The following is a 14,289-nucleotide window of genomic DNA, read 5'->3' on the forward strand; positions in this document are numbered from 1 at the left end:
TAGAGCTCTTCGATGTATATCATAAACAATTTATAAATAAAAATTAAGTCGATTTTTGAAATATTGCATGTGTATACATCATCGAACACGTATTCAAGGTGATTTGTACATAGTGTTCCCTGATGTATAATATTTAAGTATATGATTTTGATATAACAACTGATAATGTAGTCGTATGAATTACTTTTTTTGCATGCATGTGCCTGCATTTAAAGTGATTTATCTCTGTTTATTTCAGTTATTAGTCTTTCATGTATATCAACTCAATATATAGAATAACGATACACTCTTAAGTATTTGTAATAACATCAACTCTTGCTTCCTTCAATCTAAAAGTATATTCCATTAACGAAATTATGAATTACAATTTGAGCTTTAAGTGAGTTCATATAATTTTACTGAATTGAGTAAAACATTGAGTTTTATTTGCAAAACAAACACATTCTGAAGAAAAAAGGGAGTATTATATAGAAAGAGTACTGTATAAAATAAATGAATTCTCGAAGGCGTTTAGTTGAACTCATTAAAAAGAAAAAAAGCGGGAAGTACTCTGTTTAAATTTTTTAAATATGTATTTGACTTTAGATGAAGTTTAGAAACGACCTAAAGGACTCATTGAATCACCAAATAACATTTTTTTTTTCTCAAGCTGTTATTTATTTTTCTTGAAGAGAGGATGTCTATGTATTGAGTGAGTAGCTATGTGTATGTGTGTGATCATAAAAAAACGGAGGGTAACATCAACAATTTGTTGGGGGGTGTTATCTTAATATATTATTAAAGTAAAATTAGTATTTTAGCTGACGCCTAATTACTTTGGACAATGCCGGGTACTACCACTAATTCAATATAACGTAACGTCACAATGTGATATTTTAAGCTGACATTTATTATAAATTATATCATATATTTAGAAATAGATTTATAAGATAAATAATAGCTACTAGGTAAATGACGTCAAATAGGTATCTAGCAACTTTTTTATCTTATATGTTTTTCAAAGTTGATAGCTACAAACATAAGGAAGGATGGACATATAATTTAATTAAAAAAATCAAATACAAATAGCTCATTGATTTAAAGGCTGAATTTTAGCTTTTTTCAGCTTGTTTTTTAGATAAATTGAATATCTGGTTTTGGATTTCCTTCATGGAATTGAGTTCTTCGCTGTATTCAGCAAGTTGCTTATCCTTCTTATCTAATTGTCTCTTTGAGAGAGACAGATGAGAATTATAGTCTTTTTTTAGAGTCTCCAATTCCTTTTCACATCGTTGTCTCAAATGAACTTCTTCCTCTATTAGGCGATCTTTTTTCTTCATTTTGTCTTCCCTTTTCTCCAAGGAAGCTACAATATCTAAAATAAGAAACATACTTTAGATAAGATTCAATATATGTATTTTTGTGCATAAATTACTATTTTTGAACAAGTTGCAATTTATTTGGATTAAAAAGGTATATTTAATTACAACATTCGTCATTATAATTAAAAACTATTAATCTAAACGATCATTTCATTTTGATATTTTCAAATTATAAGTTATTTTTATGAGTAATATAATGGTGGGCGTTTGAACTAGATAATGTGCCACAGAATAAGTTTAATCAAAATCGATCAGTAACTTTTGCCAAAATCCTGGAAAAATATAACTTCGTTGACGTAAGTAATGATAGCTAGAACTATAATAATAAGTTCTACCCACACAACTCTTACTTTAAACTTGTTATCTTGTTTCTTTGAAGGATGTTATGGATGTTTGCTTTAACTGAAATGACATAACTAATAACGTCATTTCAGCTGTCGTACTTACCATAAAAAGACTTATAAGGACCAGTCCTAAGACTGACAAGATTTTATTTGACTCGGACTGATTTTTAGTATTTTTTAAACCGATCCAACACTACACAGAATACTTATACTTTAGTAATTTGTATTTAAATAGTCAATAGTCAAAAATTACAACACTAATATATCGATCATCCATGGAATATTCAATAATGGCATAATCTTCATTCCAAGTCCTATAAATCTTTCATTTAAAATAATTCATTTCATTTTTTGGCTGCAACTTGTACAATGAACAAATAAAAGTTATACCTTATACAAAATCGCAACTTGTACATAACATATTAATATGTAAGGATTTGATTGGAGTACCTGAATTTAGTTTTTTCTCAGTCTTTAAACTATGTTGAAGCTCCTCCTGTACTTGAAAATGTTCTTGTATTGTCTTTTGAAGTGCATCTATGTCTTCTTTATACTTGAGGGCCTTTAAACTCAATTTTTCATAGTTTTCTTCAAGTTCCCCATTCTCTCTCATTTTTTCATGTAATGCCTGGTTGATATGGAAAAAATCGTATTTCATAGATATTTAGCTACTTATATAACATTACATACACTTTTCATTTCATTTTTAAGACTGAGATTATTAGATTGAACAGATTGTAGCTCATTCCGCTTTCTGGGCAATACGAATTTTATCTGATCGTCACGCAGAACCATTAGACTCATTACATGATAAAGCCACTTGACTTTAGATTCTAATTGAACAACATATTTCTTCTTCTTTGCAATAGTTTCTTCAGCTGCGTTAAGATATTGCTGGATTTTTTCTGCCTTTCGATCTGCGCTATATTTTTGAAAGTTTCCAAATTCGAATAAGTCAGCGGATGATACATTTTCAAACTGAAAGAGAATAAGTACATAACATTAAATATTTAATATAAATACAAGGTACAAAAATTACATTTTTATTTTCAATAGTTCTTCGTATAAAGTGAATCGAAGAATCAATTTTATCTTCAACGACACTAGTGAGAGGTCGATACATTTCTAATTGGGTGAGTTCAGGGATACAGTCTTCATATTTTTCTTCTCTAGAAACGCATGACGTCTCTTTTAAAAGTGGAATAAGTGTTTCATTGATGCATTTTAAAATATTTGGATGGCACAAGCTTCCCAAACAAGTAATTAAACTGCAAACGACCCTTTCATTTTTCAAAAAGACATCTTCAATCGCTTTCTTCCATTTGATATCATTAAATTCTTTACAAAATAAAATTAATTCCACTAGTACAGGTGCTACACATGTTAGACTGTTTTTTTTCTCAAATATTAATTCTATTTGCGAATTAATGAACTGAATAGGGCATTGAAGCCTTGACACTATCATTTCACTCAAATTGAAATCAACCTTTGATATGCTTCGAAGCGTTTCTAAGACTGATAAACGATCCATATGATTAATCTTATTAGATAAAAGTGTTTGTAATGACTGTGATATAATATAATCCATCATATAGCCTTCACTACTTTTAGCAATAATTTCAGCATCATCTCCTAAAAGAGATATGCCATCTTGAATACATAGCATTGTTTCTAATATGGGACTTCTCAAGTTTGATTTTAAGCGTTGGGAAGCTAATAGTGATATAATATCAAAAGCTCCTTTATTATCCGATGAGATCTTTAATAGATGACGAAGAAACCCTAATATATATTCATTGGACATTTGATTGGATTCTAAAATGAATAAAGTTACAATAAGTAAAAATAAATACGTATGTGTAGATATGTATTTAGAACTAACCATCTCCAAAATCTGTAATAAGAATAATTCCTTTAGCAAGACTAAGTGTATCCAAACTTTCAGTAGTCCTTTTCGTCTTTCTTTCCTTCGTTATACTTTCTAAAATCTCAGTAAGTAGTCTCATCATTAGCAAATCATCGCAGACGTATGCTGAACAAAATGCATCAATTAATATAACAATATAACTCTCAATTTTATTCATCTCATTTGGATCCTCTGAAAGGGATTCATCCGTGATTCTAGATTGACTCATGAAATAATTCAGCATTTTTATTAAAGCCTATGAAAATTTGTATTGAAAGATTAAGTAGATCATAGTGTTTTATAGTTATACTTGTAGTTTAAGATCCGTTTGTTTAGAGTTGAAAAGATATTCTATTTCCTTTTGTGATAGAATAAAATCTGCAGCACACGTATTCCAATGACAAAGGCATACTATGATAAAAACACTTGAAGCTCTCATCTCTTTATTATCACAGTCAACTATAAACCTGAAAGTAAGGTCGTAATGAAAATATATTCACAACCCTTTCTTAAATGGTCATACTTCATAAGATATTGGACTAGTCTTTCCAGTCGGGCCACATCCGAGTCACCTAATCTCCAACCCAATACAAGATGCTCAATCAAACGTAAAGCTCGTAAAGAATGTATTTCCGAGAGGAATTTTAAACAAAGTCCAAAAAGATTTGACGAATCTCTAAGGAATATCCGTAATTCCTCGTGGAGAATACAAATATTTTCTAAAAAGCTTAGAATGGCCTTTACAAGAGACGTAGAAGAGGAATGGGTCTGTAGAATACATTCCAAATTGCATAAAATGGTTTTTCCTTGAGTCGATACGAAGGAAGAAGGATTTATTGTCTGAAATTCAATTTAATAATAATTAACATATCATATACATTAGAATCTTGATAATTAAATTATAGATGTTCATTTCATAATCAAGTCATCCGATCGGAGTTGAAAAAAAATTAAAAAATAAATTTTTTCCACATTTTGACAATTTAATAATATTAATTTTAAAATGATACTTCAAAATAAGGTATTCATTGGATATTTATATTAATAATTGATTCAGTATTAATTATTTGATTCTATAAATACAAACTTTTAATCCTTTTTCCAAGTTCAATTTGTTACTTTCGGATAGTGGATCTTTTCTGAGAAGAAGAAGGGTTCGATGAAACGTTTCCATACCTGAAGTACTAAGTGACATCGCTTAATATCGACTTTTGTATGATTTTAATTTTTGTTATTTGGTTAATTAAAATTCAAATGAAAAGGAATCTACAGTTCCAGTTGTACATATAGGGGAGACGTGCACAAGAATTTATGGCCATCATCGGTCACAAACTTAATATTGGGAATATAGTAGAGATTAATAGTCTATTTCTTTATAACAGATCCATTTCATGTACTAATTCTGCATGAGTAATCTACAATGGAGAAGAATCAGTATTAACTAAATAACTTCTACTCGTTATGATTATGATTTACGACAAAATGAACAAAATGATATCATTTCACTATGTCTAATTTACAAATAGTTTTAGTTAAAATATTTTATAAATCTACAACTCTACAGAAATTTACCTGCAACAATCAACTCTATCCTGGAGAAAGCAAGAAGAATATAAAAATGTAATTCAAATAAAGTATTAAGCTACACAGTGGTTTTTTTTATGATGTATTGGTTGGCTAATAAGAGAGTAACTAAGAGCTAGATAATTTCAGACTCAGACAGTGTGAATCATCGAAACACAAATAGCAATTTAAAAAAATAGTATTTGATAAAACTGACCCAGTCTTACCTACTTAGTGATGATACACAATTATAAAAGCGGGAATATAATATTTACTGAGAAGTTAGAACTAATTCTCATGACGTCATTCCCTTTTAAATATTTCTATGACTTAAAGTAGCCAGCTAGTTTCGTTACAAACATATGTAATCATTGATTTACTATTGATTACTAATAATTAAATATTATCAGACGCTGAAAACATTTTTTTACTCCCACATTTGTTTCCTTCTATATCAGTACAAACTAAAAAAATACCAGAAACGTCAACGTTTACATGTTACAAACATAGAAGAGGCACAAAAAATAAAAATTAATTTCATTTTTTTAAAGTGTAATTACTTTTTAAACTAATGAATTATATGAATTTCCATCCTTTAAAAAAAGATAAAAGGTTGCGTTAGTATATAAAAAGTAAATAAAACTTTTATCTAGCTATCAAATAATAAACATAACTTTCAATGAAACTTGTGACGTCATATTGTGAGGATGCCTATATTTTTTGTCTGTGATAACTTAAAAAAGTGAACACAATTAATAAATAATAATTTAAGGTTTATCCAACAATTATATGTTATTTCAAATTTGGATACCAACGAAATTATACAGTCAATATACAACACAGATATTTACATCCCTGGATTCAGTTTTTTTTCATTTTTTGTAACGTGCCTAGTTAAAGTTAATATATAATTATTAATTTCTTATCGGTATTGGCTTCAAACTTTTGTTCCATTAAGGTATTATAAAATATAACTTAGCTATAAGGCATGTATTAATTTTCAAGTATATTTAATTTATAAAGGATTGAAGATGGAGCTTCATTTTCCCGTACCTATTTTTTGAGAATTAAGGAGAATGTGAATACAAGTAACAATTTTAGCTGCCAAGGAAACGCTTTCAACACTTTTTAGGGCATTTTAAGAGTTTTGGAGTCATATTTTGGACATAGCTATAGCCCTGAAACTGAGATGTGCTAATTATCCCTATTCCATGGGCGTTACTGCACTCCTCGTATATCCACTTCCACAGGATAAAACAGCATCTCAAACCATTGAAATAATTCAGAAACGAATCCTCAATTTAGGTGCTAATCATACGGGACAATTTCTTGTGGATTGTGAGACCTACATCAATACTACAGTTCCATCAAAGGTTCTTCACGTTCTTCATAATTCAGAGCAGCCTGCCACTGTCTTTTCCATACTCGAATCTCCAGGAAAGCACTCTGTTTCCTTCACATCAGACACTCTCTTTGATCTCCTACTTCTCAAACTCTCTAATATTTATTCTAAGAAGTCAAAAATTGAATCTAAGGGACATCGCTTTGAAATTGGAGATTTTCTTGTCAAATTAGGGGTTGTGTCTTCTGCTGGATCCTTCAAAGGTATTCTTATTGAGGTGGAATATATCCCTTGTTCCTTTATATCCTCTTGTTGGAGCTTGATGGTAGAATTTATGCAGGGATTCCTTGGATCTATTGTACCTAAAGAAATCCCATCCTGCATCAAAAATAAAGAATCCCCTGACGAAATTTTTACACCACTAGATACCATTCAATTATATTTGGAACAGTTTGGAATACTGAAAAAAGTAACAACGAATTTGGCTGCTGGGTCTCAGATGTTAGGACCCACTAGTTCACCTGCAACATCTACATCATCCCAGTTATCATCTTCTTCACCTCAAGTTCAAGCAACCCAATAATTATAATTTAACATGGCTGGTAATTTTTGGACTAGTTCTCATCACGCCCAATGGATACTGAATAAAACGGATTTGCTTCGTGAGCGCCATGTGGATTTCCAAGTGATCAGTGAAGATGAATATCAAAAAATAATCATTTTTTTTGCTAGTTTTATTCAAACACTTGGAGAGCAGCTAAAGCTTAGACAACAAGTTATTGCTACAGCAACAGTATTTTTCAAGCGTTTTTATTCTCAAAATTCCTTAAAGTGTATAGATCCATTGCTTTTGTCACCGACTGCGATATTTCTTGCGAGTAAAGTGGAAGAATTTGGAGTTATCTCCAACACCAGACTAATAAATACTTGTACAACTGTAATCAAGAATAAATTTTCTTATGCTTATCCCAATCAGGATTTCCCCTACAGGTAAATTTAATGTGTTTTTTGTTTTTGTATACATAAAATTATTTATGTCTTATAATTCCATTTTTTTAAGGGCAAACAATATCCTGGAATGTGAGTTTTATTTATTGGAAAACCTGGATTGTTGTATGGTTGTATTTTTGCCTTATCGACCCTTGGTCCAATTCTCCCAGGATTTAAATGTGGAGGAGTCGGTTCTTCCTATAGCCTGGAGGGTTGTCAACGACTCACTTCGCACGGATGTTTGTCTTTTATATCCACCTTATTTAATAGCTCTAGCTTCTTTACATATCGCTTGTGTCATCATGAATAAAGATTGTACACAATGGTTTGCGGATCTCAATGTTGATTTGGAAAAAGTTCAAGATATTTCTAAATATATTATTAATTTGTATGAACTCCAAAAAAATTTTGACGAAAAAAAAGAAATGGGTGGAATTTTAGGGAAAATGCCAAAACCTAAGATTCAACCTCCCACTCTCCCTTCCGCACCTTCACATAATATGCCTCACTAACGGGAAGATATTTTATAATTTATGACTAAATATATTGATTAATTTTAATAAATCATGTAGATTTGAAAAATATATAATTAATTGAACTTTATTCAAATTTGTCGAATAACATATTATTTTTTTTTAAATATTATAAATGTTTTACTAAATTTTTTGTTGTCTTCAGTTTTACAGATTTGGTTTAATTTTTTATACAGAAAGTTTTCACTGACATCATAAATTGTATCATAATTGAAGGAGACGCCAAAGTTAAAAAAATTACTACATATGATGATATAAGTCTTAGATTAACAATGATATTTGAATTAAATCAAGGTAATATATATTGAAATTCCCTAAAAGGGGCTAGAATTGTGCAATTACTATTCTTTTTCATCGATTAGGCATGGGAAAAGTAAGATAATTAGAGAAAGTTGACTTATTCTTTCTGTTGTAATAGTTAATTTTTATGTACAACACACAAAATAAGATTCTATAACGATGTTATATTATATTTTAATACATTTTAGGATAAGATATATAATAAAACAAGACAATTTAGGGGCCAAAAATTTTATAGTATGTAAGGTTTATGTACTTTTAATTGTTGGTCCATTTTAACATCAATGGTTCATTAGTTTCCTTAATATTAATAAAAAAAAGGAGTTTTTTATTCCTATAAAATTTGCTGTTTAGACCCCCAAAATGGCCGACATCAACAATGCTGATGAGACATAAACCTCTCTATAGCTAATCAAAATTGAATTTTGCTAAATCCAAAGAAAAATAAATTATCTTTTTTTTTCTTTTAAATGAAGAAATTGTTTTTGTTTCGTCGTTAGATTTCTTAACCTTTCTAGCGTTTTTCTTCCATAGTTTTGAAATATTACAGAAAATGGTAGTTATTTTCAATTAAAATTTTGTACAACACGTTGAAATTTGGGACAGAGCTGATTCAATAAAGTGCCCATATCTCATGAGTTCTTGAATGTAGCGAATTAAAATTATTTTTCTCATGAGTCAGAACTTAAGTACCAAAAATACTCAAATTCTGAAGTGGTTACGAAGCATGAGTCATCTATTTGTTGAGTTAACATGACATTTACCTTTTGAATAACTCAAGCAAAAGTAAAATTATGATTTAATATTTGAGCTGCTGAAGTTTAGTTGATGATGAAAAGAGCCATTAAATTTTTTCAAAAGTACAAGCAGATAATTTGACTGAGGTGAAAAGTGATTCTGAAAAATGAATAGAAAGAACAAGTACAAGATATAATATGACTATGAAACAAGCAAAACTTAGGCGACATTCAATTTGGAAGAAAAGTCTTCAAAAAAACTTAAGATCTATGTTGATTTTAGAGGAGAGGACACTACAGACAAGTCAATCTCGTCAATTGTGCTAATTTATGCCCTTTACTCTATGAGTAATTAAATTAGTATGGTGGGGTCAGATGGGGTTATTTTAGTTTTCTGCTTATAACTCTTTCGTTTCAAAAATTTATATTAAAAAAGGGGCTAATATAAAGTAAAACTAGAATGGGCACATGATATACGCAAAGCACCGTCCGTGCTCATTTTTTCTAAATGAAATATAATTTCTCTCCATGTTAAAATGAAAATGCGGAATGTTGAACATTTTTAATTTAATGAAACTAAATATATATTGCGTTCATACTTTAATATATATTAAATATGTATTGTGTGCAACAATGTGGAAAGAAATCTATCATTAGTTAAAAAGAAGTTAACACCACGATGACCGATTAAATAATGAAGAAAAAAAAAAAGGAAGACAGAACACATACATCAACCATTTTTCTAATCGCTATATATAACTTTTTCTTTTCATGGATCCCTTCTGTACCAACCCATTTGTTAGTCACACAAAAAAACCCGTGGGGTGGAATATCAACAGAGTTGGGCATGTTAATGCAACTTAACTTAACTTAGATAAGTTAATTAACTTTTCAACAGGGTCATTCCCCATCAAATCGATAAAAAGAATATTTTCTCAGTGTCGTAGAAAATATGCTTTTTATATTATCTCCGATATTTCTATAATTTTACATATAGTTAGATAGAAGATAGAAACTCAAAAATCTAACATTTTAGCTGTCTTTGACTTCCATTTTAGTAGTAACTTGAATTTGTATTTTTTTTCTTGATCGTTCAATTGGAGACAGAATAATTTTTATTTATAAAGCCTTGATAAATCTCTCAATGAACTAACTTAAATAGTTATTTTTTTGATTTCGAAATTAATTTTAACTTACCCAAGGTTGGATGAGTTAATTTAACTTAAATTACTCTAAAGTTAATTAACATAAACTTAACTAGTTAAAAAAAAAAAAACTCGAAATTAACTTTAATTCAACTAGTTATTAAAAATAATAATAATAATTAACTTTAACTTAACTAGTTAAAAAGATAAGTTAACTTGCCTATCACTGGATATCAACCGGGGTACAGTGGATAACGTCCTTGATTGTAATACATGAATTCACGAAAGGCTCTAAATCAAGCTCTGTCGGCATGCTACATATCCTATGGGCCGAGCACCAATTTGAGTCTCTGGAAAGGGTCTCGGAAGATAATGTGAAATTCATGATTTCAATGATTTTGCACATTAATTATTTTTTTTCAGTTATTATCCACATCAATTGTCTAGTTCAGTTATTATACACATTAACTAGTCTTACTTTAACTGCAAAATATATACAAATTTTGTGGATTATAATTTCGATAAAATTAGACTATATTTAAGATATATTATCAAAAAAAATTAGTTCCCTTTATTAAAAACAACACAAGCTACTTATAGCAAAATATTAATAGGTATAAATTTGAGTCAATAACAAAATAGTAGAATATTACATTATACTAAAAAATTCAGTTTTTGAAACGCCCACATGCTAAAACTCGCAATTATTTATTTGAGCCGTAAAAACACGAAAATGACTATCAAAACCTTTGACTGCAATAGGTTTGGCCTTTAAATCTTCTTTTTTAAAAATTACGTTTTAAGAGTGTTATTACGATTTAGAGCCATATTTCGACATCAAATAACTATATAACGAAAATTAAAGTTCAAAACAGCTGATAAAAACATTTAAGTATTCAAAAAATAAAATATATCTTAAGTTATATTGAAAATCGTTCCTACAAAATGTGTATAATCAGATAACAATCTGATTAAAATGAAGAATCTTGTTCGGAAGCTAATATTTTGTATCCAATTGTTCTATATTATAACTAAAACTTAAGAAAAAATTTTCTATTACAACTTGAAAAGATTTGCCGTCAAAAAAAAGTTGGGTTTGGATTTATTTTTTTAGTTTAACTTTTAATTTTCTCATAGAATATCTAATAAATAAGCAATGTAAGGCTGCGTGAAAATGTTCCGAAATTAGATATAATTTATTTGACAATTGTAATTGATAATTAATATTTTAGAGGCGCCAATTGAAATATGTTTCATATTAGTATTTATTGATTATATGTAAGTCATCTAATCGACTTATTTATATTTAATTTCGGAACTTTTCATGCAACCATTTCAGTACCTGAATATAATCCTACACTAAAAACGTGATTTAAAAAAAGGGCATTTTTATGTTCATTTTCGTGTTTTATGGGTTAGATAACAATATTAAATGTGGATTTGAGCCCTTGGGTAAAAATGCTGCTGTATAGTGTTATTTATCGTCCCCATTCTCCTTGAATCCAGGAAGAGTCATCATAAAACTTAGGATTCGTTATCTGTAACGCTGTCCTTTTGTAATAATAGTAATATAACGTCGACACTAAGATGTGAAAGAAGGATATTAAAATCATGATGAGGAAATATAAATACACATACTTGATCTCTGAAATACATATAAGGCAACAAGTCCATCTGTCCACCAAAAAGAAACAGGGTCATACCATCGAACATTCAGACTCCAGATATGAAAACCAATAGATAAACAAATATATGTAATAGTTACGAAAATCGGGGTTTTGAATTCGTTAAAGAGGACTCCAACTAATCCAGCCTAGTAAAGAGTAAAATTGAAATATAACTACAAATATAGGGAGATACATTAAGCTACATATGATTTCCTACATTTTCTCATTAATTATTTTGGGAACAGAATTATATCATATTTATTGTACATAACACATGGGCTTAAAAATCCAAGGGTTCACACAAGATGATACTATTTTTTTTTTAAACCTCATTTTCAGTTGATACAAAACTTGAAAAGACAGCTGTCAATATTTCATGACAACCCACATTTAGCTTGTGATTTATTGTGGTAAGTATGACGCTACTTTTGTTATTTCCAAAACAATGGATCGAAAACAATTTCATATTTTAATTATGGGAAAAATATTGTTCAAGCTAAGGAATGGTTTCGAGGGTTCTATGGGGACTCAAATCCATAAAGCGAATAAAAAATGAATAAAGAATACGAATAATTTAAAAAAAGACAATTTTGAACGTAAAAAAACGTGCTTACTTTATTAAGCCCGGCACTTTTCAGCACATTAGTTATTATCCCTGCCCGATACATATAAACAACTGTGACTTGCAGTGGTGCATGAAAAATACGAGCCATGATAAGAAACCATTTTTATTAGACTAAATATAATATTTCCATAATAAAATTGTAAAGCTGCGTGACTATGACCTAAATATATTGCGATGTAGGGCAATCGCATGGACTTTTCTTTGGGGGATGGGGCTTTTTTTTCGAAAAAAATAAAATCTTGTTAATGTTACAACTACAAAAATTCGCTTTCTGTTATATATTTTATACACCTTCGGCTATAAACGATAGAATAATTGAAAATCTACACTTCAATTAAATATATACATATATTCAAATAAAATATATAACAAATCAATATAGAGCATATTTAGGTTCATATAATTTTTTTTATTTTTTCATATGTATCCAATAATATGGAAGCATCATCTTTTTACCTATAATTGTAATCTATAATTTTATGACTAAAATTTCTAATTATTGTTGTAGAGTATGGTAAATTTAAATATAAATTAGATTTATATCAAGTTTATCTGCAGATTTCATTCGAATCCATTTTCTTTTTTATGCCTGTTCTGTTTTTTGAATGACCCAAATTTATTAAATTACTCATAATTGTTTATTTTTTAAATAAAATTTCGCTTAAATTAATCAAATTTCAATATATTTATAGACATTCATGTCAATTTTTATGAAAAGACAATGAATCAAACAATATATTCGATACTTAAGTCGTAGATAGAGCTGATAGTAATTTATATTGAATGATAGGACTACTTACTTGAAAGACATAGGTTGAGAAGAAGGAGAGAAATACGATAATTAAAGAAAATATCAAACAAACATCCTGAATCCTAAGTTGAATAGTATTAGTATTTATTATTATTATTATTTTTTTTTTAAATGTGGATTACTTACACAAAAATGACAAGGAGAATCACACTTTCAAAACGTAGGTATTCACAAAACGTGTTGATGAGTAGATCAGTGATGAGGAAGGCATATTGTGTCATAAGAACGGATCTATAGCGTCCTATTGATAGCTTCATTTTAATTTGTCCCACAAAATACAACTTTTCTAATGATTCATTTCATACAATATATTGTCGTGTAATTGGAAAGCAGGTAGGAAATATTCTTAGGTTGATGTTTAATAGAAAACCTCGTATAACGAAATAACACGGGCTAAAAGTCCCAGAATTCTCACAGAGATGGTGCTATTTCTTTAATATCAAAATTTTATGGCAATTTGTTCTTTAGTTTGTTAGTTATTGTGCTAAGTGTGACGCTAATGGATTGGAAAGTGTCACTGAGACTCTGCTCCATAAAGTAAATAATAAAAAAATATGATTATTTAAAAAAACTAAACAATTGTAAATGATTAAAAAAACCGTGTTTTCTTTGTTAAGCCCGGGACTTTTCAGGTCACGTGTTAAATACGTCGATTTATAGAAAAGTTTCTTTTTTTATCTGCGATATAAGGACAGGCATTCGAAAATACCAATTAAAATTTAAGATAAGTTGATTATATAATTAGTTCAATTGAGTGTTTTTAAACGACGTAAGCATTGTTAATGTAGGGCATTTTGGGGACCTAAACAACCATGTTTTAAGACATGAAAACCCTTTTTTATTAATATTAAGGAGAATAGTGAAATATGGGAATATGGGACAATGCAATTTTTTATGTATGAAAAACGCTTTTTTAGGTATTATGTTATGTCTTATACTGAAAGGACAAAAATATATACAAGCAA

The 14,289-nt window shown here is 29.1% G+C and overlaps 3 protein-coding genes across 12 annotated transcripts; 1 reads left to right on the top strand and 2 right to left on the bottom strand.

Annotated features, from left to right (window-relative positions):
• Window positions 1-868: 868 nt before the first annotated feature.
• On the bottom strand, window positions 869-5,209 carry LOC121126148 (uncharacterized). The gene is made up of 9 exons (XM_040721451.2): window positions 5,184-5,209; window positions 4,699-5,026; window positions 4,135-4,451; window positions 3,922-4,078; window positions 3,588-3,867; window positions 2,745-3,520; window positions 2,396-2,683; window positions 2,156-2,333; window positions 869-1,354 (listed from the first exon to the last, which is right to left on the bottom strand). Exons 2-9 carry the CDS (start codon window positions 4,804-4,806, stop codon window positions 1,092-1,094), a joined length of 2,367 nt encoding a protein of 788 aa, XP_040577385.1. The 5' UTR covers window positions 4,807-5,026; window positions 5,184-5,209; the 3' UTR covers window positions 869-1,091.
• A 639-nt stretch (window positions 5,210-5,848) lies between these two features.
• Window positions 5,849-8,109, top strand: CycC (cyclin C). 2 transcript variants are annotated; one of them, XM_040721339.2, is made up of 3 exons: window positions 5,850-6,132; window positions 6,198-7,506; window positions 7,577-8,109. In XM_040721339.2, the coding sequence occupies exons 2-3, from the start codon at window positions 7,112-7,114 to the stop codon at window positions 8,016-8,018; spliced, it is 837 nt and encodes a 278-aa protein (XP_040577273.1). In that variant the 5' UTR covers window positions 5,850-6,132; window positions 6,198-7,111; the 3' UTR covers window positions 8,019-8,109. The 2 variants fall into 2 exon arrangements, with proteins under 2 accessions (XP_040577274.1, XP_040577273.1); XM_040721340.2 differs by lacking the exon at window positions 7,577-8,109 and having other exon boundaries at window positions 5,849-6,132; window positions 6,198-7,415.
• Window positions 8,091-13,740, bottom strand: LOC121126220 (transmembrane protein 138). Of its 9 annotated transcripts, XR_011784187.1 has the most exons (6): window positions 13,451-13,740; window positions 13,314-13,386; window positions 11,860-12,034; window positions 11,646-11,803; window positions 10,442-10,704; window positions 8,091-9,236 (listed from the first exon to the last, which is right to left on the bottom strand). XR_011784187.1 is itself a non-coding variant. In XM_040721532.2 (4 exons), exons 1-4 carry the CDS (start codon window positions 13,579-13,581, stop codon window positions 11,700-11,702), a joined length of 483 nt encoding a protein of 160 aa, XP_040577466.1. In that variant the 5' UTR covers window positions 13,582-13,731; the 3' UTR covers window positions 10,910-11,699. The 9 variants fall into 9 exon arrangements, 1 of the variants encoding a protein (XP_040577466.1); XR_005866855.2 differs by having other exon boundaries at window positions 8,091-10,704; XR_005866853.2 differs by lacking the exon at window positions 10,442-10,704 and having other exon boundaries at window positions 11,564-11,803; window positions 13,451-13,732.
• Between the last annotated feature and the right edge of the window lie 549 nt (window positions 13,741-14,289).

Source organism: Lepeophtheirus salmonis, unplaced genomic scaffold (genome assembly GCF_016086655.4).
Source record: "Lepeophtheirus salmonis unplaced genomic scaffold, UVic_Lsal_1.4 unplaced_contig_486_pilon, whole genome shotgun sequence".
Taxonomy (NCBI): domain Eukaryota; kingdom Metazoa; phylum Arthropoda; class Copepoda; order Siphonostomatoida; family Caligidae; genus Lepeophtheirus; species Lepeophtheirus salmonis.